The 24689-nt window shown below is 33.3% G+C and overlaps 1 protein-coding gene across 4 annotated transcripts in view; it reads right to left on the bottom strand.

Annotated features, from left to right (window-relative positions):
* Positions 1 to 298: 298 nt before the first annotated feature.
* The window catches only part of SPATA6 (spermatogenesis associated 6), a 97996-nt gene continuing 73605 nt past the window's right edge, over positions 299 to 24689 (bottom strand). For 2 of the 4 annotated variants that reach the window (XM_019710877.3, XM_019710875.3), the window contains exons 12-13: positions 11018 to 11109; positions 299 to 2977 (exon numbers count right to left, since the gene is read on the bottom strand). In XM_019710877.3, the coding sequence (XP_019566436.1) occupies positions 2797 to 2977; positions 11018 to 11109 (273 nt within the window). In that variant the 3' untranslated portion in view covers positions 299 to 2796. The remainder of the gene's footprint in view (positions 2978 to 11017; positions 11110 to 24689) is intronic. The other 2 variants (XM_019710876.2, XM_019710873.2) reach the window with 1 other exon arrangement.

The following is a 24689-nucleotide window of genomic DNA, read 5'->3' on the forward strand; positions in this document are numbered from 1 at the left end:
GGTAAGAAAGCTGAGCTCCAAGAAGGAGAAATGACTTAACGAGGTTACATAAACAGTAGTAGAACCAGGGAGAAATCACTTTCAGTTCAATGATTCATTTTTTTCTTAGTTGAATTAACACTTTCCTTTGTAAAATCCCCCCCTTTTTATTTTAAAGAAAAATATATTATAAGGAAGAAGGCCTATTTATCTTTCATATTAAGTCCAATAACTATTACAAGATTGTGGGAAATACAGGGAAAAAAAGGCTAAGAGAATAAATAATTGCTTCTATCAAATGAGAAAAGACAACTATTCATATAGTTAAGGGTTTTACTCTTTAAAGATAATACAACACAAGAATTCACAGGAATAATTACAGACAGCAACAGAAACCATTTTTTCTCCAAGGGAATGAAAATAATCAGACACTAAGCAAACGTACTACATATCTGAAAATATGCACCTGATCCTTCAGAGAGATGTCAGATTTAATCCACAGGACAATGTCTTTCAGAATATCACTTTCTGAAGTTCCCCTTCGACACCCATTTTTTTTGTGGCCTTTGTCATAGTCAGTGGCAGGTATAGATACAATAAGTAATTTTGTGGTACTATTCACTTGAGAGATTTTCTATGGTAGCAAAACATTTTCTTTGAAGTTCATATTTGTTCTTTTCACCAAGCAGTAACTTTTAAATGGAGTTTTTCATTTGTCTACACACACACCCCAAATACTAAGTTTCACTGAGGAGGCACTTTTTTAAAAGCATTTTGCAATGTTGACCTTCAAAAGCTTATTGTACAAAACGTCATTATATAACCTACAGCCAGCGGTAACTCAGTGGTCGTGTAGTCTAGCATTTCCCCAACGGGTATCCATGTGCACCTGAAGAGGACATTTGAGAGGGAGTGTGGGAGGCTGAGGAAGACAGAAGGGGAGGGGAAAGATGACCTTAACAACAAATATTGCTACTTGCTCAATTTCATTTAGGAAATTCTGGGTTACGTCGACAAATATTTAATGAGCACCCCCTAGTGCCAGACTCGCTACTAGATGCTACAGCAGAACAGGTTTATACCAGGATTTTTTTTAGAGGCTCTAACATGCTAGTGTTTGCTATGACTATGACCACCGTATGTCTTAGTTTTTCCGGGACAGTCCCAGTTTACAACTGTCGTTTCAGCATTAATAGCACCCCATTCACTCCTGTCATCCTATGACTCTGTAAATGGGGGGGGGGGGGGGATGGTGAATATCATGCACGGATTTTCTTAAACTAATATGAACACTGAAATACTTGCATTTACAGTTCTACAACCATGTCCTAGAACAGTGGTCCACAGAATGTGGTTTGGGAAATGCTGATCTAGTCCAGTCTCTTCATTTCATAGCTGATGGAAACTAAGGACCAGAGAATTAAAGAGACTCAGCTAGAAAATGCCTGAGATGGGAGTAGAGCCCAGGATTCCTGGCTCCAATCTCTGATGCATTTTTCTGCTATATCACAGATTGCCATATTAAAACACTCAACATGAAGTTAAAAAGTCCTGTTATCAGATTGCAAGTATTATAATATTTTCTAATACAAAAATAAGTCACCCACTTTTATAAGTTAATTTCAATTTAAATGTAGTTCAAGTCCATTTTTTTTCTTTTTAAATCATAGAATTAACCAAAGATGCCGTCAATGCGGAAACATGATCTTGTAGTCAACTCTTCAAATTTATAAGCTAAGTTTTCTTATTTCCTATTCTCTGTTTTCCTTCTACTCACCCTCTGGTGAATGTGAGGTAACTGATTTCTTCGTATCTTCAAAGTGTTAGTGGCCTCAAAGGTGTGTGTGTGTAGGGGGTGGGGAAAGAGCTAATTTTATCAACCAACCAACTTTCCAGTGCCTACCACAAACAGTTCTGCTACATTTTATTCCTCTCTATGGTTCCAAGTGTTCTTTAAAGTGAGGATATTACTTTTTGGGGACCATTTGGTACCTAAGAAAACTCTAAATAAATTACAATGTAATTCCCTTGTTCTTTGAGTCTCTATACCCTTCCTAACAAAGGCTATTTTCTGATTCTGTTTGCACCAAAAGATATGGCCCTAGAAAAAAATCAGGCAAAGCGTTCTACCTTTAAAAATAAGTTATTCACATTTTGGATTATACTGGCTACTGCTATTTCTAGCCAACTGTTAGGCATTTTAGGTAACTTAGGTATTTCTTTTAGAGAAAAGGGAGTAAATGATTTATATAATCTTTAAAAAGAAAGCTATTTCTTATGTGCTTAGAAATATAAATAGCCTTTTCTGAGAAGAAAAATGTAAAAATACCAGTTAAAACGGGGTTTAAAGTCTTGGGAAATTCATTTCTGTACAGTATATCTTTTTGCTCATTACCAAGAAAAGGGAGTTAATATTAATTAAATCTTACTCAGACAAGATACCGGTCAAGTATATGAAAAGAAAATTACGAGGTGATTAAGGCAGAAGAACATTTCTGGAGAGAATCTATTCTTGGCTTTGTAGATGGTGATATGAGACACGTGTGACAGAACATCCTTCTCATGATCACAGGGGACGTTGTGACTGTGTCACAGAGCTTTGACTTTTGGACCATAGCACTCTCTCCTGTGATTAAAAAAAGGCTAGCCTATGATAATTTATTACCGTTTGAAGTAACAAACTTACTCAAGTCTAACTACTGTACTCAATTAGAACCACCTGTTTAAAAAAAAAAAAAGGAATACAGATATTGATCACATCAAATGTTTTCATTGAGAGGTTGACACAAAATCTCATACAGTTTATCGTGGATGGTCTTAGAAGCTTTCCTGTGTATGAGAAACAGAACCACAGGCCTTTTTGTATAAGTTCCTGTATAGCTTGTCCATGCTGTTCTCAAAGATGGGTCGGTGGGATTTTCCTTTATAAGAGGCTGCCCTGTTGGACCAGTATTCGCCATCATCCAAATGGAGAGTGCCATGTGGCTGCTGAAATGAGCTACAAAAAAGTATATGAAAGATTAAAATAATGGTGAAACTAGATGAGAGGCAGTACTACATAATTCAAATACAGAGTACTTCATGGGTGTGTGACCCTATGCTTGGGCTATGAGAAATAAAAGACAAAAAGATCTGTGCCTTCCAAGAGTGATGCTACTTGCATGGAACAATGACAAAACAATAAAATGAAAATTGCGCATGGCAGACAGAGTTATTAACAAGGAATTCAGAGAAGAGAGATAGGAGCAACATGGTAAAAGCAGAGCACAGATGCTGTGGTGTGGCCGGTTATGACAGTGCCTTGCCACTAAAGTCAGGCAGAGCTGGCACTGAATTCCACTCAATCCTTTGTAACTGGGGACCTTGGGCAATTTATTTAATTGTCCAATCTCAGCTTCCTTTTTAAAATTTTTGCAGTATTGTTGTAAGGTGCATACTACAGTATTTACCTTGCACATTGAAGTTATTAAGTCTGAGGCACTGAACTACTAGGTAATTTATATATATTTATGAAAAAAAATCTTAAAACCCTTTGAAGTTTGGAACTGTGGAAATTGAGCCTCTGTGGAGTAAAGTGACTTCCTAAGACTACTCAACTCTAAGTGGCAGAATGGAAAGGGGTGCCATTCATGTCTATGACTCTAAAGGCCCTTTTATTGTGACATGCTTCTATTGTCCTCAGGAGGAACAGAAAATTAGGCTGAATATGAACCACTTTTGGAAAATTGAAAACCAGGCAGAAATCTTTATTTGAAGTGATAGGATCCACTGTAATTTTGAGAGTTTTGAAGAAAAAGAGAGAAAACAGATAGGAAGTTATGAAACAGACGAGGGCCCCAATGGTTGTGATGGGAATAGAGAAGAAACGGCAACTTTTTCTGAAGGCTTTTTAACTAGAGTTATAATTTTACTATCATAAATGTAAGATTAACCATATCGCTTGCTAGAAATAAAATGCTGACTTTCTCAAAGACTAAGGTTATTTTTTGAAATGATTGCTCTACTTCAAAAAATTAAGTACTTTTTATAGGTAAGACCTCTCAGTCATGTTAGAGGTTATGAAGTTTGCACTATATAAAACTGTATGTCCTGGCTATTGGATGCTACAAATATTTTCTTCATATCTTTGGAATCTCACTTCTTCCTGGACTTATCAGTCCTATGGTGTTACTTCTATTGTCAATTGTGAAATAGGAACCCTTAGAGCTGTATATCTGTAAGAAGTATTTGTTATTTGGCCCGAAGTCAATCTCAACACTGGAATGCAATAAAAGTGACCAGGAACAAAGGCATAGAATGGCTGTTATCATTCCTAGAGTTTGACACAGTGTCACACAGGAGGTACAGTAGTAAGAACACTTATACACTTATTTTAGAAAACAGTTTGGCATGACCCAGTAAGGATGAATGTGCAATTTCCACCCAGTAATTCCACTCCCAGGTACCCCAGTGAAATTCTTGCACGTGAACCAGGAGAGATGCACAAATATGTTCCTAATAACACTCTTTGGAATAGAGCTAAGAACTAGGAGCAGCCTGAATATCCATCTACATTAGAACAGATCAATCAAATTGGGGCATATGCATACAATGGTATGGTATATAGCGGGGAAAATTAGTATCTGTATCTACATGCATCAATATGGATGAAACTGAAAAATCAACTGAAGGGAAAAAGCAAACTTCAAACAATACACAGTTATAAATACACTTATATAAAGTTTAAAACAAGTAAAATTAAATAATTAATTGATTAAAGATAGATACATGTGTGGTATAACTAAAGAAGAAAGGATTAACAGAAAAGTCACAATAGCCATTATCTTTGTGGAAAGAGATGCAATTGCTTATGGGCATAAGGTGGGTTTACAGGTATGGGTTATGTTCTAGTTCTTACGCTGGATGGTAAGTAGTTATTCAATTTTTTAAAATGTATTTCTTTTTAATTATTTAATTATTATTATTATTACTGTTATTATTATTTAGGATGACAAAGCTTAAAATACCTTCCTTTGTTACAGTTGATGCATTTTATATTAAGTTTTTAAAAATTCACTTCCATGAACTATGACAATGGGTCTTTCAATTTCCTGATGGCTTTGCTAAAGTGAATTCTACCTCCTATTTCCTACTGATATTTACTAGATTCTGTCAAACTTTCTTTACACTTGGTACCACCTCTTTCACCCTGGAAAAATTTGAAAATGATATAGTCTCTGGGATAGCAAAGGTATTTTAAAACATGATTATCATTACTTCTATCCTGTCAGTGTCAGAGAGGTAATTAAAACAATTTCTAATAATACCAATATAATTTAAAAATTTCAAAGGGTTTTAGCCAAGTCTCAATGCTATTGCTTTGATATAGTTACATTTTTTTTCATTGCCTTTGCTCAAGAAATAGTCTAGCCAACTGAATACAATTTATTTCATACCACTTCTCACCAAGCCTAACTCGTGTTGTCATTTGAAAGTTTTTTTTTGACAATTTGAGTCAAGTGATAAAGAAATGACACATACAAATACATTAACAGAAAGATTTCTGCATGCTCTTTGTATCTCTGCAGACATACCTACCAGTCTAAGTCTCCACATTTGCCTCTGTTCCCTCATACTGCCTTAGGAATCCCACATGTTGTGTTTGCTTGGTTGTATTTTGTTTATTTGTTGTGCAACAAGTCGTGCACTAATTAATATTTCACAAAACACAAATTTGTTCCTATGTCCCTTTTGCCCATAATCAGCAATTTTACTGCACACTGATGGCCAGATGATAATGTCCTTTTCTGAGCTCTATTATTTTGTTTAGTTGCCAGACTAGTTCTACAATAAACCTACTTAACAGAAGTTTGATTTCTAACACACATCATTACCAAACTCTCATCTCAGAAAGGTAAGCAGCAGGACTGCTAACTTCAAATACCACAGTGTATGTTTTTCTGAGATTGTAAAACAAATTCTTAATCCCTATCATAAATTATTGTATTTAATGTTACCAGGCATAGATTTGCTACTGTTTTGGTTCCATCAGACAGCATTTCTTTTCATGTCTCAAAACTACCTTAAAATACCACCTCAATAGCTTGCAATGAATAAATAAAATTCAGAAAGCTTTTTAGGAGCAACTGTGAACCCAATAAGGTTCTGTAAAGTGACCAAAATAGACATTCTAATGCTTTCAGATCTTGCAAAATTTATTTCTATTTAAAGTTGCAAACTTTTTCAATTTAGTAAACAATATTGTGACTCTCTGGAGAGAATTTGGGAATTGGTTCGGCTTGGAAGTCTGAATTGCAAAACAGAGATGTGAACACAGAACGAGTTCTAATATGGCTCATGGATAGACAGGTACAAGATCCTAAAAACAATCATTTCAGAATCCTAAAAACAATATTTATTTCCAGACATGGAAGCACTGGCTGTCTAATTCATGCACTGTGAACGTATTAAGGCAATTCTGATTTTCCATTACTGTGTATATTAATAAGTTTAAAATGTGTAAGTGACACTAAAAAGTCTTATTTCGGTAATAGGCTTTCAAAGACTGTATTTCTCTGTTTTACATGAGTATCTCGAGCATCCATTCATTCAAAGCATCTAGTAAGTTCCTATTACCCTCTACAAAATACTGTATCAGTGCTATATGCCATAAAATGGTTATCTTCAAAGCAGGAATAATACTGTTATTTTATTAAATGCAATGCATTTATTTTAGCAACTTATATTTTTGCTACTTGAATAGGGAGCCTTCTGTTAACTACGACAATGCTATTAAGAAAAAAAGATAAAAAAGACAAGAGATTAGGAAAATATCTGAGACATGGGCAGTTTCAAATCCTAACGTATACATTATAAATTTATTTTTTAAAGCCTAGCATATACACAAAGAAGAAAAATGTCTTAGGCAGCTTACCATAGACCAGGAGACAAAGGGTATGACTAGTTCTTTGTTTAGAAAAGGGTGAACTCTCTTGAAACCCTGACGGTGTTTTCTATAATCAGTATCAAATAAAGACCAAGCACATATTACTCTATACTTATGTTCAAGATAAACTATCTATAAGGCTATATACATAGAAGAGAAGGTCAGAAGGTAAGATGGATAGGCTACCCAAAGAATACTAATTCTAAAAAATAATTGGCAAGTCTTAAGAATTTTTTTAAAAATGGCCATTACCATTTGCACTCAAAGAACTAGAGTTGAAAGTGACTTTAAAATACAACAATGCATATGCTATACTTCAAACTTGTGATCTAAGAGACAATATAATCAAAGACATTTTATGAGAGATGAATTCCTTTCCATAACACTCAACAAAAGTTCCTATCAAGCAAAACTTTGATTGCAAAACATGTATGCTCTATACATACATTGGATGGATGGATGGATGAATGGATAGATTGAATGGACAGAAAGAAAAGTATTCAGAATCTTGGAGTTCAGAATAGATGCTAGAAAGAGGTTATATTATGGTCTAATAAAACCTAAAAGGCATTTTGTATTTTTAAAGATACCATATACAAATAAGATATCATTAAAGACATCAAAATTTACTGATAAATTATAGCAGAAGTTCTCAAATTTTAATATGCACCACAGTCATCTGGAGGGCTTATTGCAACTTGCTTGGACTATGGAGCCTCACCTCCAGAGTTACTGATTGAATATGTCTGAGGGGGGGTCCAAGAATTTGGATTTCTAACAAGTACCAGGGTAATGCTGCTGCTGCTGGTCTAGGAACTACATTTTTAGAAAGCACTAAATTAGAGGATTAGTTTTCTACAGAAAAAGAAGAAAGAAAACTTAGGGGAAAAAATTCCATGCTGTCATTTTTCTTCTATTAATTAGCAGGAACTATACAGTAAACATTTAAAGACATCTATTCAAATGAATTTACTAAAGACTGGTTATTTATAGCTTACTTACAGGTTACGTCTTTGCTTTCCCTGAGTAAAAATATGTAGAAATGAGCCACTGACGACAAATAAGTCCTAACAGCTTTCATCATTATTAATTCCACTATTGATTCCTTATCTAGAATGTTCTTAAATATCACAATTGTAAAATGAGTTTACCTAGGTAATGTCTTAGAGTTTCAGCAATGCAACTGATCATTATTAATAAAGGACCCAATTTTAACATTTGAACGATTTTAAAAAATTGAGCTCCTAGTACATTTCAGAGACCTTGATGGGCAGACAAAAGAAAAGTAAAACATCTGTGCCTTTAAGGAGCTCACAGTTAATAGGAGGAGGCAAGACAGACATATAAGGAAATAACTATCATTGTGAGATAGATATTACTAATTGAAATTATATATATGAGAGGAAGCAGCAGGACAAAGGAAAAATGCCTAACAGTCTGTTGAGGTCATGAAAAGTACCTCCGAAGAGGGAATAACTAGAACTTAGGCCTAAAGAATGAGTAGGCATTCACTAGATAAACAAGAAGACATGGGTTATTCCAAGGCATGGAAACAGTCCGGAATGCCATGAAATACCAGACATATCTGCAGAGGTAAGAATAAGTAAGATTTAACTATTAAGAGTCAAACAGATACACTTGACACTACTGTGTTTCCCTGAAAATAAGACCTAGCCAGACAATCAGCTCTAATGCGTCTTTTGGAGCAAAAATTAATATAAGACCTGGTCTTATTTTATTATACCAGGTCTTATATTTATTTTTGCTCCAAAAGATGCATTAGAGCTGATTGTCTGGCTAGGTCTTTTCGCAGAAACAGGGTAATAAAAAAATATTTTTTTAATTAAAAGAAAAAAGTCAAACAGAATTTTATCCTGAAAGGAATAAGGAACGTACAATAGGAGGATAAAAAAGGGATTTCAACTCTGATGGGAGATTGAATTAAGATTAAAATAAAGTCTCCTTAACCTCAAATATCATTTTTAGTGCACATATGGGTAAAGAGGATAAGTTGTCTTTATTTAAACACACAAAAATAGTATTTTGAAGTGACATTTTAAGTCATCCCTCTGGTTTCACTAATGCAGCTTACACTTAAGATTATTACCATGTCCATAGAGAACATCCCATTTGTTTTCATTATTCTTTTCTGAATTCCCTCCCATACTTCTAGTAAAAACAACAACAAAACAACTAGTCATAAAACTGACCTACTATGGAGTATAGCCAGAATACTGCAGAGTAGTTTCATAAATAAATAAAACAATGAACGTATTTTTTATTCTTAAAGGCAGTTATCACTAAAGCTAAAACAACTACAGTTTGAGCATAATATCACTAAATGTGACTTATTATGGCTCCCAAAGCTAACTTAGGACTGAGGCTAATAATCTTTCCCATGTCATCATTTAGCCAGCAGACCACCCGCCTAACATCTAGCTAAGGCCATAATTGGCCATGCTTGTTTATGAGAATGTCATAAAATCATAATTCTTACTAAAAGTTATATTTGATGTATTACTTTCTCATGATCTATTTAAAAAATAAATTAGGCTGGCAAAAATTGCTAGTCACAAAACCCTTCTGTTTGTCTACTGGTATTTTTTAAGGTGGCTACAAGTTAAACACTGGACCTGTACTGATACTGTCCAGATACCAGGCATCAATATTAAGTTGGCTAATCTAATTACCAACATCATATTTTTGTTTTTAAAGATGAATACAACACTTCCATTTTCTAATCATGAGAAACTTTCTAGATCCCTAAGCTACAATTTTTACAACACTTTGAAAAAATCATATAAATATACAGCAACTCAAATTTTCTGAATATCAATATACCTTCAAGAAAAAATTTTAAAAAAGAAAAACTAAACCTTTAATATTTAATAAAAAGAATTTTTATGATACTTGAGTTAATAACACAAGATACAATGAATTCAAATTACAATCAAGCAACATTTTCTCACTTAAAATGAAGGCTTATTCTTAATTATTCAAGGGATTTGAATAATATAAGTCTATATGTTATTTGGACGGTTTTACTTCCATTTGTTAATACTAAAGATAGCTTTTGGCTATTTATTACATCTTAGTAGATTCATCAAATTAATCAGATAGTGATCAATGGGGAAGAGATGAAAACTAAAGTTAATCCTGTGTTATTTAAAAACGTAGAGCCAACATTTAAACTACTCAGTTTGAGATTCTGTTATAATTTCATAATTAAAGCATTTATTTATATTGAACATATTCCTACTGTTAATAACTTGAGAAAATATGCATAAGCAAATAGAGAACAGTTTATACCAATAACTAATTTCATAAAAGAACAACATGGCTCAAAATTTTGGGTAATAGTCATAAAAGGCCAAGTTGTATTCTACATATGAACTTCAAATTATTTTTATCCTTATTTCTCTTTTTGTGGCTGAGTCACATTTTTATGAAGCATCATTTCATGTCTCATCTTTAATTAGGACTAATGCTGAAATAGGATAATAACGCCAGAAGTACTGAAGAAATTTTAGATATACATAGACAGTACTAAAAGAAGGGAAGAGCAGCCCAGGGCCCTGGGAATTGGCAAGGCTACCATAGCAAACATCTAAAATTTTGTCAAAGGTAGACAATATGAAAGTGAGAAGGAAGTCTGCATGGGTAGTAGATTCTTTCCCCAAGCCAGCTCCCAAATCCCAAAGTAGTGAAAGTAAAAGGTCACTTAAATAACTCCTTGATAAGAGATTTCTTCCAAATTAATTTCATACTCAAAGGTGGTGGAAGACATAGGACTACTAGCATGGATATATAAATACATCCTGAAATATGTCCTGAGTATGGGGATTTGTGGGGAAGCTAAAAAGACTAAGCGTCTTAAGTAGTATAAAAGCATCACCATTAATTGACTGTATTTGTTTTCATTTAAAAGTTTCAGTAATGCAAACATTCAAATATTTTACTAGGATTTTACGTAGTTAAGTACTTTATATATAAATAATTAATAATTGCTAATTTGAGTCTAAATTTCCTACAAATCCAGCAGATTAAGAAGCAGGTTATACTTGTATCAACTATGAGAAAGACCTCTATAAACAGAATTAACCAAGCCCATACCTGTACTCGGGGTCACTGTCATAGGCAGAGTCTCTGTATAAAAGACCTCTTTTCAGTTCCAGTTCTTCTTCTTTCTCTGGGTCTCTCTCATCCTGAAAAGTGTGAAGATTTTCATTAATTCGTTTTATAGTTAAAATGATGCTATGTTTCATTGGGAAATGCTCTCCCCCTCCCCCATTATAAGAAATTGAGTTAAATGTTTGGATGCCTTAGGAAAGAGACGAAAGGGTAGGTGAGAATTTATTATTCTGTTCAATAAAACTAATACAGTTTCATTATATGTCTGCTAATACTGCTTATCAAAGACTGGACACTCGGTAGGTGTTTCTTGAATCAATAAATGAATGGGAATGGATACTGTGTGTCAAGATACATAATAAGATGTGTATATCTTATACATTGTTATATGAACTCTCAACAGATTGTACCTGCACTTTGAAGGATAAGTATTTGGGAAAACAATATAGCTATAAGCATTCTAACACCCACCTATGACTTACAACGGAGAGGCCCTAGAATAATTACTCATAAGCCAAAATGCAATAATAAGCCACAATAGGCAAAAATGAAAGGCAAGCTAGTTGGAATCAAATATATGAATACTTCTCCTTTTATGGGCAGCTTGTTCTACTAACTGACACATTCAAAGGCATATTAAATAAGGTTCCAAAGAGATGGCTTTATTAACTATATCATTCACAGTAATTATGTTCTTAAGGTATGTTATTTTATATAATTTAGTATCAAATATCTTTCTCACCTACTGGCCAATACCCTTGTTACCTAGTCAAACTGTAACAGAAATAAAGAGAATTGATAACAAAAGCAACTAGTAAGCACAAATAGAGAGCTACACAGATTAGTATTAATAAGGGAGATTCATTCAGTTTATGAAAGAAATCAGCTGGATACAGATTATGAAGAAAAACGATTTTTGAAATTTGCTGATGGCATAAAATTGGGAAAAGAGGATTAAGTCAAAAATATAAGCAACAAATAATAGAGCAAGTTAAAAATTCACAGAAAATCTGAATATATATTTAGAATTATTAGAGCTTCTAGGTGAATCAAACCCCTTTATGATTATGAAGTAACTCCATTTATTTCTACTACTGCCTTTTCCCCTTAACTTTGTTTGGTTTACTATAAACATAGCTACAATGGCTTTCTTTTAGTTAGTGCTTAGATGGTATATATTTGATTTTTTATTTTAAACCTTTCCTTACTATTAGGTTTTAGATCTTTTTATTAAATGAAATATAGCTAGATGTTGCTGATTTTTGTCCAGTGTGATAAGTTAATAAAATGCAGCTTTATTTACTCTAACAATATTTCAGATAATGTAATTGGCTGTAGTAAGTGCAAAAGACGCTACAAAAGAGGCATAAGAAATTTAAAAATGTAATGGTTTCAACCGTAAGAAACAAATTATGTTGCAAGAAAAACTAAATGAAAGAGATATAAATAAATTTAAAAATTCTATCCCTGGGAAAAATGATCAATTTCCAGATTATATAATAAGTAGTATCATACATAAACATAAATCAATATTCCTTGCTTAATTTTGTCAATACAGATGAAAAAAGGTTTGGCCAGAAGTAACAAAAACGTTGACTAAATTTTTAAAGTTACAAATGAAAAAAACATATAACAGTATGTTTTTTAAAAATCTGAACCTCAATTATCATTACATAAAACCATACTTTGAATTGGCTAATTACTATCCTAGACTCTGAGAATAGAAAGATGACTAAGACATAGTTCCTGCACACATGTGGAATAAGGTTTGTTTATTCTATGAAGCTCTATGGATAGAATGGACCAAAGGGTTGAATTATTAGGAGGCATAATAAACAACAAGATAAGGAAGAACTTTCTAATTAATGAAGCATTCTAAAAACAGAATGGTTGCCTTAATAGGGAGTAACTCATGTAGAGTTCTGACACACATCTGGATCAAGGATTTCCTAGAGGGGAATTCTGCCCTGAGAAACAAAAAGGATGACCTTCATGGTTATTCCCTTCAAATTTTAAGACTCTATTTTTTTACATTTTATATATATTCAATACACATACATATCTCTTATAAGAGTCCTTGTATAGTTTTTTTTTCAAAAGTCAGGTTATATAAAAGCAGAGAGGCAAGAAACATCACATCTTATATGTTATTGACTATGGATCAAGCAAACATTTGAAGAGATGTATCATTCCTCTCAGTGCCAGAAAATACATTCCCAGGGCATGGAGAGGTAATTCCCTTCTTATTCCTTACCAGCATTCCCATTTGCCCACATGTAAATAAAGAAAAAGATGGATGACACCAGTATTTTTTAAGTACCTTCAAGGTATCTATGACTGAGTTAGGTATTTTTTTTTATATGGGTATCATTTAAGCCTTTAATAACCTTATCAAAAAGGTACTGAAACTCAGAAAAATTACATAACTTGCCTAAAGGTACAAGTTATTAAGTGGTAGAGCTGGAATTTAAATCCAGATCTAACTTGATTTACATTGTACTTCTTCCTAGAATGCAAGTAAACTGGACTATGAAATCTAAACCTCCATCCCAAGCCATTAGATTGTTCTCCTATATGAAAATTAGGCTTAAACCCTTTCAGCTAATATCTACTTAGTTTTTTTATGAAAGTATTCTGAAATAATATAGCTCAGAAGAAACTTTTTCAGAATTTCCATGAAGAAATATTTTCCTTTCAGCAAAAGTCATTAATAAAATGAAACATTATTAAAGAAAGCCGAGGCTTTCCTTCCCTGAGTTGGCAGTGAGTTAAATTGTTCTCTAAAGATTCCTTTCATCAATGATCACTATCTTACACCATGTAATTGACACCATACTTAGAATATCCCTGGAACAAAGACAGAAAAGATATCTACTCATGTTTGCAAACTTAAAAATTTAGGACAAAGGTGGTTAAAGAGTCTAAGACAAAGCCAGAAAAAAAGAGCAGCAACCTCACTAATTACATAGTATTTAAATAAAACATACCTGCCATACTAAAACAAATGAAATTCTCATATACAGTTAAAAATTCCTGTGAGAGTTTTATTGCTATCAAATTCAAAACATTATTTATAATGAATTGTGTATAAGGACAAGAATTTAAATAGAATTTGACCATTTGTTCTAATTTGCACTGTCACCTTGCACAAATAACTTAATCATAATGGTTTTAGTACTTTAATTTAGGTAGAAAATTTAGATAGAGTTGGTCAAAGTCACAAGGATAAAACGTTGCATAGCTGGCCTTGAACTCGGGTTTCTCTAATTCTATAACTTGGTTTATATTATAAGTATAATAGAAGATAAAATAAAGTCTAAAGAGAAGACCACATAAAGAACACTTAAATGGTAATTTTGACAAATTGCTGCGGGCAGAGTGTGGAAAAGCATGTGTGGTGGTTAATTTTATCTGTCAACTTGGCTCAGCTTATGCCCAGATTTTTGGTCAAACATTATTCTATGTGTTTCTGTGAGGCTTTTATGGATGAGGTTAACATTTAAATTGATAGACTTTGAGTAAACCAGATTGTCTCCATAATGTGTGTGGGCCTCATCCAGTCATTTGAAAGCCTTAATGGAACAAAGACTGATCTCCCCCGAGGAAGAAGGAATTCTTGCAGCACACTGTCTTTGGATTCAAACTGCAACTCTTCCTGAATGTTCATATTTTCTATTCTCCAAGCCTCCACAACTGTGTGAGCCAATTCTTTAACATTTCTCTCTCTCTCTTCCTCAATACACACACACACACAAACACACACACACACACACACACACACACACACACACACACACTGTTGCTTCTGTTTCTTTGGAGAACTCTGAATAATACAGCATGAGAATGAGAAATTCTTCAACATATTAGCTGGAGATTTCAATACTTCACTTTTAACAATGAATAGAATAAACCAAACAGAAAGAATACCAACAGGGAAACAGAAGACTTGAACAACACTGTAAACCAACTAAACCTAACAGATATCTATAGAACACGCTACCTAACAACAACACAATATACATTCTTCTCAAGTACATATGGAAAATTCTCCTGGAGAGACCATTTGTTACACCACAAAATGAGTCTCAGTAAGTTTAACACAACTGAAATCATACAAAGTATGTTATCTGGCCACAATTAAGTGAAATTAGCAAGTTATATCCATTATTGAAAACTCTCCCTCAAAGGTGGGCTGTCAAAAAACATTTAACCAAAACTAATCTTACATAAACTCTTCCAGAGAATAAATGAGACTATTTCCCAACTCATTTTTATTAGGCTAGACAAAACCTAAGGGAGGCACTGTAAGAAAGAAAACTTGCAGACCAATCACTAGCAACTTAGATGTAAAAATCCTAGGTAAAATATTAGCAAATTAAAGTCAGTGAGATACCATATACATATCTATATCTATATCTATATATATATATTTAAAAATTATGACCAAGAGTTTTGTTCCAGGAATGCAAACTTGATTTAACACTTGAAGATCAAGGAAGTAATTCACCACATTAAAATAAAGAATAGAAGGAACATCTGTACTCTGACAAAGAATATCCACAAAAAATCTACAGCAAGCATCATACTTAACATTGAGTCATAAGAAGCTTTCCTCTTGGTATGGCGAACAAGACAGGAGCCCTCTATCACCACTTCTATTTGATATTGTTTTGAAAATCCCAGATAGCATAATAAAGCAAAAAGATTAAAGAGGGAGAAATAAAAACGTCACTATTTACAGATTATATGTGTAAATATTGAAAAACGACCATCTATTAACATTAATACATGAACGGATACAAGTTACTGTATGAAGGAAAGTACATCTTTCTAGAAGTATTCCAGCAAATAAAGAATGGATGACAAAGTTGGAATAGCATCAGTTTTGTAACTCCTATGTAATGCATCTTGGAATTTGAATTGCGAGCGAGAAAGAGAGAGAGAGAGAGAGAGAGAGAGAGAGAGAGAGAGAGAATATGAGTATGGATAAATTAGATATTATATGCCTGCTGGCTGATGAAAGACCTAACATGACTTGGAAAAAAACCCAAAAAGTTGAATCTGATTAAGATTCTAGATCCTACTACCAATTTAAAGGAAATACCTCAGATAAAGAAACATGTTTACACCATAGGAATATCAACAAAATCTTAAGGAAATTCAACAGACAAATAATCCTGTTTTTTTTAATAAATAAAAATTGCAAGAGTAAAATACAGTGGCAGAAGAAAAGAGATAAAGAAGGAGCCTATGGACTAATAGAAAATTAAAAGGTATATTTAATTTTAAAAAATGATCACCCAAAATACCTATTTATTATCTGGCTCTTTGCAGAAAGTTTGCTGACTCCTGAACAAGAGTAGTTCTTTTTGGTTTTAGTCTTACAGTATCTGCCAAAAACACCATATTCAAAAGTTACTGAGGTAAGTTAATTTAAAGATATGTCTGACATTTTTAATACTGTTAGATTCATTTATTATAAGCTGCATTAAATCCTCAGAATCTCCAACATCATACTTGCTATTTTCTTCTAATTTTCATACAGTAAAGTTCACTATTTCTGAGGTACATTTCTAAGAGTTTTGACAAATGCACGTAGCTCTGGGGTTCTAGCTTCCTTCATTTGGTAAACTGAATTTAAGATTTATCATGTTGTATTAATAGCTAATTTTTATTATTTTATTTTATTTTTTTATTGCTGAGTTATATTCCATTGAATGGCTGTACCAGTTTGTTCACCATTTACCACTGATGAGCAACTTGGTTGCTTCCAGTTAGGGGTGATTATGAATAGAGTTTCTATAACCATTTGTTTACAGGCTTTTGTGTGAACACGTTTTCAATTTACTTGGGTAAATACCTAAGAGTAGGACTGCTGGGTTATATAAGTATATATTTTGCCCCATACAAAAGTGCCAACCTGTCTTCAAAAGTGGCTGTACCATTGGGCATTCCCTCCAGCACCGAATGAGAATTTCTGTTGCTCCATAGAATAGCATTTGCTACCATAAATTTTGGGAGGGGGTTTGTTATTGTTTAACAATTCTGAAAGGTGTGTCCTGGTAGCATATCTATGTTTTAATTTGTATTTCTACAATGACTATTGAGGATCTTTCCATGTATATTTGGTGAAATGTTTGTTCAGCTCTTTTGTCATTTTTATTTTTTTTTTGCTTATTGTTGAATTTGAAGTTTCTTTTTTTTTTAAATTCTGGGTACAAGTCCTTACAGATATATGAAATTTGTAAATATTTTCTTTCTATTCTCTTATGTTTCTATTCTCTTAATAGTGCCTTCCATAGAGCAAAAGCTTTTAATTTTAATGAAGTTCAATTCATCTTTTTTTTCTTTTATGGGTCATGTGTTTGTGTCATATCTTAAAAGTTATTTCCAAACATAAATTAAACAGATTTTCTATTATGGTTTAGGTCTATTTTGAATTATGTGTCAAAAAGCTTCTTCTTTTTAAAATCCAGAACCATGTGTTGAAAAGGTAACAAATAAAAAGTAGACACTTAACAGACTTACGCACTTGTGAGAAAAATCAGTTGACAAGTTTTGTAGGTCTATTTATGGGGTATCTATTCTATTCTTCTGACATACTTGTCTCTAATTTAGTCAATACTACATTGTCTTCATCGCTGTGACTTACAGTAAGTATTGAAATTAGAAAGCGGGCCCTGTACCATTATTGTTCTTTATTCATAATTGTTTTGGTTTTTAAAGTTCTTTTGCCATTATGTACACTTTAAAAAATCAATTTGTCAATATCTATTTAAAAAGGTTGATGGGGTTTTTATGATGATTGCCTAAAAATGAGATCAAAATGGGGAAAATCTTCATTTTAAGTCCTCCAATCTGTGAATATAGTATATTTCTCCACTTAAGTCTATCTTCTTTGAGTTTTTTCAACAGTGTTTTATAATTGTTAAAATGCAAATCCTGAACATATTTTGTTGGAATTATACCTAAGCACTTCAATTTCTGGTGCAATTGTACATGGTACAGATTTTCTAATTTGTAATTTCAACTGTTCATTGATGGCATACAGGGAAAAAAATGACTTTCTTTGTAGTCTGTGATCTTGCTAAATTTACTTATTACTTCCAGGAACTTCTCTGTAGGTCCTTTGGCATTGTCTACAAAGAAAATCATATCCTCTGCAAATACAATTTTGCTTCTTGCTTTCCAGCCAACATACCTCTTATTTCTTTTTCTTGCCTTCTATCATCATCCAGGACTCCTGGTATGATGCTAAACAAATAGTGAGGGGAGGGGATATCCTTGCCTTGTTTCTAAACTTAGAGGAAAAGCATTCAGTCTTTCACCATTAAGTACAATGGTGACTATAGGTTTTGTAAGGATGTTCTTTATTAGGTTGAGGAAGTTCCCGTCTACCTCAACTTTACTAAGACTATTTATGATGAATAGAGTTGAATTTTTTTGGATACTTTTTCTGTGTCCATTGAAATGACACAGAGAAGAATATGTGTTGTTGTTTTTTTATTTAATCTGTTAATGGGATGAATTTACATTGTATTTCTGGAATGAGCCCTCTTGATTATGATGTACTTTCATTTTTACATGCTGCTGGATTTGATTTGCTAATATGCTGTTGAGGATTTTTACATATGTATGTTCATGAGTGATTTAGGTCTTTTTCTTTTTTTGTAATGCTGTTGTCTGGTTTTGACATTAGGGTAAATGTTTACCTCATCAGATCACTTGGGAAGTTTTACTTTCATTTTTAGGAATATGTAAGATTGATATCATATTTTCCTTAAAAGTTTGCTACAAATCACCAGAGACTTCATCTGGGCCTAATGTTTACTTTCATGGAAGATTCTTAACATCATATTCAATTTCTTTAATATATATACAACTATTGAGATTATTTCTTCTTGAGTTCATTTTGGCAGTTTGTCTTTTCAAGTTATATCTTTCAAGAAGTTTCAAATAGTTTTAACAGAAACGTATACAGAGCAGAAGACAGGATTAGCAATCTAAAGGACATTTCAAAAGAAAATACCCAAACTTGAGAGAGATAAAAAAGAATTAAAAATATCAAAATAAACATAATATCCATATGCGATACAGTAAAAAGATCTTATATAAATGTAATTGGGAGTTCCAGAGGGAGAGTAGAGATATTGGGGCAGAAGCAATATTTAAAAAAAGAATGGCTATGGGTTTTCCAAAACTACAAGTTTCACAAGCTCTGAAAACTTAACATGGAATTAATCCAAAAGAACCATATCAAGGTATATAATAATAAGACAACTGAAGACCAAATCTTAAATGCAATGGGGTAACCCCCCACATTATATCAAGGGAATAACAGCTGACTTTTTAACAGACATGAAAGAAACCAAAAGACAATGGAATGGCTTCTTTAACATGCCAAAGAAGATAACTACCAACCTAGAATTTTATATGCAATAAAACTATCTTACATAAAAGTAAAACCAAGATGTTTTCAAGCAAACAAAATCAGAATTCACAGCCAGGAGTATTACAGGGAATTCTTCAAGAAGAAGGAAAAGAAGTATTACAGGGAATTCTTCAAGCAGAAGGAAAATAACTCTAGAATCTAGATACCATGTTTCCCTGACAATAAGACCTAGCTGGACAATCAGCTCTAATGCGTCTTTTGGAGCAAAAATTAATATAAGACCCGGTCTTATATAAGTCCCGTTCTTATAGTAAAATAAGACTGGATCTTATATTATATTGTTATAAGACCGAGTCTTATATTGTTTTTTGCTCCAAAAGACGCATTAGAGTTAATTGTCTTACTTTTGGGGAAGCATGGTAGGAACATGGAATTGCAGGAAAGAATGAAGAATAATAGAAAGGGTAAATATGTGGTTAAAATGAATAAAAATTACTATACAAATAAAATTTCTTGTCTGTTTTATATATGTACAATTAAAATTCACAGTAATATACAAAAAAGGAGGTGGGTTAAAAGAGTTAAATGTGTGTAGATCCCAATATTATTGGGGAAGTCAACAAAGAAATAATTTGTCAGTATGCATGTTAAAATCTGTATGGCAACCAATGACAGAATATTAAAAACATAAACAAGTTAATAAAAAGGAAAGTAAATGGCAAAAAATACTCATTAATCCAAACAAAGTTTCATCAATTGACGTAAAAATTCTAAATTTTCATTTTTGATTTAAAAAAAAAAGCTCATGTGCTATTTATGAGATATGCACTTTAAGTATAATGATAAAACACAAAGGATGGAAAAATATACACCTTTCATATACAAGCCAAAAGAAAGCTGCTATAACTATACTAACATCAGACAAAACACTGTGAAACAAGGAATAACACTAGAGATGAAGCGGGAAGCTGCACAATAAACGTTTCAGATCACAGTCTGAAATCTGTATTCAACCAATGACACAGTTTCAAAATAAATAAAACAGAACTAGAAAAACAGATACATCCACTATCATGAGACTTGAACCTTTCTTTTTTTTTCTTTTTATTAGTTGCAGGTGCACAGAACAACAGTTAGACATTTATCATTTATATCCCTCACACAGTGACAAACCCCTTACCCCATCCACTATCCCTTTGACATCGCACACAGCTATTACAATTCCACTGTCTCTATTGCTAATGCTATACTCCACTTCTTGTAACTATATATATACATATATAAAATTGTAGTTGACATTCATTATTGTTCAGCTTCAGCTTCAGGTGTACACTGCAGTGATCAGGCATCTACATCATCCCTGAGGTGGTCTCCCTAACGGGACAAGTGTCCATTGGATACCCTACAAAAGCTTTACAACATTATTGATTACATTCCCCAAATTGACTTTCGTATCCCCGTGGCCATCTTGTGGTTACTGACTGTGCTTTCTAATCCCCTCACCTTCCCCCTTTTTCTCACCTCCCCTTCCCATCTAGCAACGCTCAGTTTTTCCTCTATGTCTCTGAGACTGTTTCTGATTAGTTCATTTATTTTTTTCTTTAGATTCCACATATAAGTGAGATCATATGGTATTTTTCTTTCTGTCTGACTTATTTCACATAACATAATGTTCTCTAGGTCCATTCATGTTGTTGCAAATGGTAAGATTTCTTTTTTTCTTTATGGCTGCGTAATACTCCATTGTATAAATGTACCATAGTTTATTAATCCAGTCGTCTACCGATGGGTATTTCGGTTGTTTCCATGTCTTGGCTATTGTGTATAGTGCTGCAATAAACATAGGGGTGCATAAATTTTTTTGAATTAGAGATTTGGATTTCTCCAAATAGATACCTAGGAGTGGAACTGCTGGATCATAAGATAGTTCCATTTTCAGATTTTTGAGATACCTCCATACTGTTTTCCATAGTGGCTGTACCAATCTGCATTCCCACCTACAGTGCACAAAGGTTCCCTTTTCTCAACATCCTCGTCAGCACTTGTTGTTTGTTGATTTATTGATCATAGCCATTTTGACTGGGGTGAGGTGGTATCTCATTGTAGTTTTTATTTGCATTTCTCTAATGATTAGTGAGGTTGAGAATTTTTTCATATGTCTGTTTGCCATCTCTATGTCCTTTTTAGAAAAATGTCTCATCATGTTCTCTGCCCATTTTTTAATTGGGTTGTTTCTTTGGAGTTGAGTGAGTTTTTTTAATAAATTTGTGATATTAACTTCTTATTGGATATATTATTGGCAAATATCTTCTCCCATTCAGTAGGATCCCTTTTTGTTTTATTGATGGTTTCCTTTGCTGTGAAAAATTTTCAGTTTGATGTAATCCCACGTTTATTTCTTCTCTTACTTCCCTTGCCCGAGGGGATATATCAGTAAAAATCTTACTCCGGGTAATGTCTGTAAAGTTTCTTCCTATATTTTCTTCGAGGAATTTTATGTTTTCAGGTCTTACATTTAAGTCTTTTGAATTTATTCCTATATATGGTATAAGGAGGTGGTCCAGCTTTTTTTACATGTGCCTGTCCAGGTTTCCCAGCACCGTTTATTGAATAGATTCTTTACCCCACAGTAAATTCTTGCTTTCATTATCGTAGATTAAATGACCATATAGGCATGAATTTATTTCTGGGCTCTCTATTCTGTTCCATTGATCTATATGTCTGTTTTTATGCCAGTACCATGCTGTTTTGGTATCGTTATACCTCCCACTTTGTTCTTATTTCTCAAGATTGCTGAGGCGATCCAGGGTCTTGTATGGTTCCATATAAATTTTAGGATTATATGTTCTATTTCTGTGAAAAATGCCATTGGTAGTTTGATAGGAATTGCTTTGAATCTGTATATTGCCTTAGGCAGTATGGACATTTTAACTATATTACATCTTCCTATCCATGAGCATGGTATGTGTTTCCATCTATTTGTATCTTCTTTAATTTCTCTCTTCAGTGTCTTATAATTTTCTGAGTACAGATCTTTTACTTCTTTGGTTAAATTTATTCCCAAGTATTTTATAGTCTTTGAAGCAATTGTAAATGGGATTGTTTTCTTAATTTCTCCTTCTGATATTTTATTATTGGTATATACAAATGCAACTGATTTCTGAATATTAATTTTGTATTCTGCTACTTTACTAAATTCATTTATCAGCTCTAATAGTTTCTTGGTGGAGTCTTTAGGGTTCTCTATATATAGTATCATGTCATCTGCATATAATGACAATTTTACTTCCTCCTTACCGATTTGGATGCCTTTTATTTATTTTTTCTTGTCTGATTGCTGTGGCTAGAACTTCCAGCACTATGCTGAATAGAAGTGGAGAAAGTGGGCAACCTTGCCTTGTTCCTGATCTTAAGGGGAATGGTTTTAGCTTTTCCCCATTGAGTATGATGTTAGCTGTGGGTTTATCATATATGGCCTTTATTATGTTGAGATATGATCCCTCTATTCCCATTTTATTAAGGGTTTTTATCATAAATGGCTGCTGGATTTTGTCAGATGCTTTTTCTGCATCTAATGATATGATCATATGATTTTTATTTTTCATTTTGTTAATGTGGTATATCACATTAATTGATTTGCGGATGTTGAATCACCCTTGCATACCAGGAATGAATCCCACTTGACCACGGTGTATGACCTTTTTAATGTATTGCTGAATTCTGTTCGCTAATATTTTGTTGAGGATTTTTGCATCTACGTTCATTAGAGATATCGGCCTATAGTTTTCTTTTTTTGTAGTGTCTTTGTCTGATTTTGGGATCAGAGTGATAGTGGCCTCATAAAAAGTGTTTGGGAGCCTTACCTCCTTCTGGGTTTTTTTGGAATAGCTTGAGGAGAATAGGCGATAATTCTTTTTCAAATGTTTTGTAAAATTCACCTGTAAAGCCATCTGGTCCAGGGCTTTTGTTTGTTGGGAGCTTGTTGATTACTGATTCGATTTCCCTGGTGGTAATCAGTCTATTCAGGTTTTCCGTTTCTTCTTGAGTTAGCCTTGGAAGGTTGTATGCTTCTAGAAAATTGTCCATTTCTTCCAGATTGTCTAATTTGTTGGCATATAGTTGCACATAGTAATTTCTTACATTTTTTTTGTATTTCTGTGGTGTCTGTTGTCACTTCTCCTCTTTCATTTCTGATTTTATTAATTCAGGTCCTCTCTTTTTTTTGATGAGTCTGGCTAAAGGTTTGTCGATTTGGTTTATCTTTTCTAAAAAACAACTCTTGGATTCGCTGATCTTTTGTTATTGTTTTTCTGGTTTCTATTTCATTTATTTCCACTCTGATCTTTATTATCTCCTTCCTTGTATTCCCTTTGGGCTTATTTTGCTGTTCTTTTTCCAGATCCCTTAAGTGTGAAGACAAACTGTTGATTAGTCAGTTTTCTTGTTTGTTTAGGTAGGCCTGCAATGCTATGAATTTCCTTCTTAGGACTGCTTATGCTGCATCCCATAGATTTTGGGTCGTCGTGTTTTCATTTTCGTTTGTATTGAGATATCTTTTTATTTCTTCCTTGATCTCATGGTTGACTCATTCATTATTTAATAACATGTTATTCAGCCTCCATGAATTGGTGTGTCTTCCAGTTTTTTTCCTGTAGTTGATTTCTAATTTCATAGCACTGTGGTCAGAGAAGAAAATTGATTTCATTTTCTTAAATTTATCAAGACTTGTTTTGTGGCCTAACATGTGGTCTATCTTGGACAATGTTCCATGTGCTCTTGAGAAGAATGTGCATTCTGCAGCTTTGGGGTGAAATGCTCTGAAAAGTTCGATTAAACCCAAGTGGTCCAATGTCATTTAAGGCTGTTGTTTCCATATTGATTTTCTGTTTGGAAGACCTGTCCCTTGTTGTCAGAGGTGTGTTGAAGTCCCCTACTATGATAGTATTACTGTTGATCTCTGTCTTTATGTCAGTCAATATCTGTTTTATATATTTAGGTGCTCCTATGTTGGGTGCAGAGATGTTTACTAGGGTTATGTTCTCTTGTCAGATCGATTCCTTTATTATTATATAGTGCCCATCTTTGTCTTTTAATATATTCTTCATTTTAAAGTCTATTTTGTCAGATATAAGTATTGCAACTCCAGCTTTTTTCTTATTTCCATTTGCATGAAACATCTCACTCCAACCCTTCACTTTCAGCCTGTGTGTATCTTCTGATCTGAGGTGAGTCTCTTGTATACAGCATATACAAGGGTCTTGC

The sequence above is a fragment of the Rhinolophus sinicus genome, chromosome 14, assembly GCF_057876585.1.
Source record: "Rhinolophus sinicus isolate RSI-liver-muscle chromosome 14, RSI-T2T, whole genome shotgun sequence".
Classification (NCBI taxonomy): Eukaryota; Metazoa; Chordata; class Mammalia; order Chiroptera; family Rhinolophidae; genus Rhinolophus; species Rhinolophus sinicus.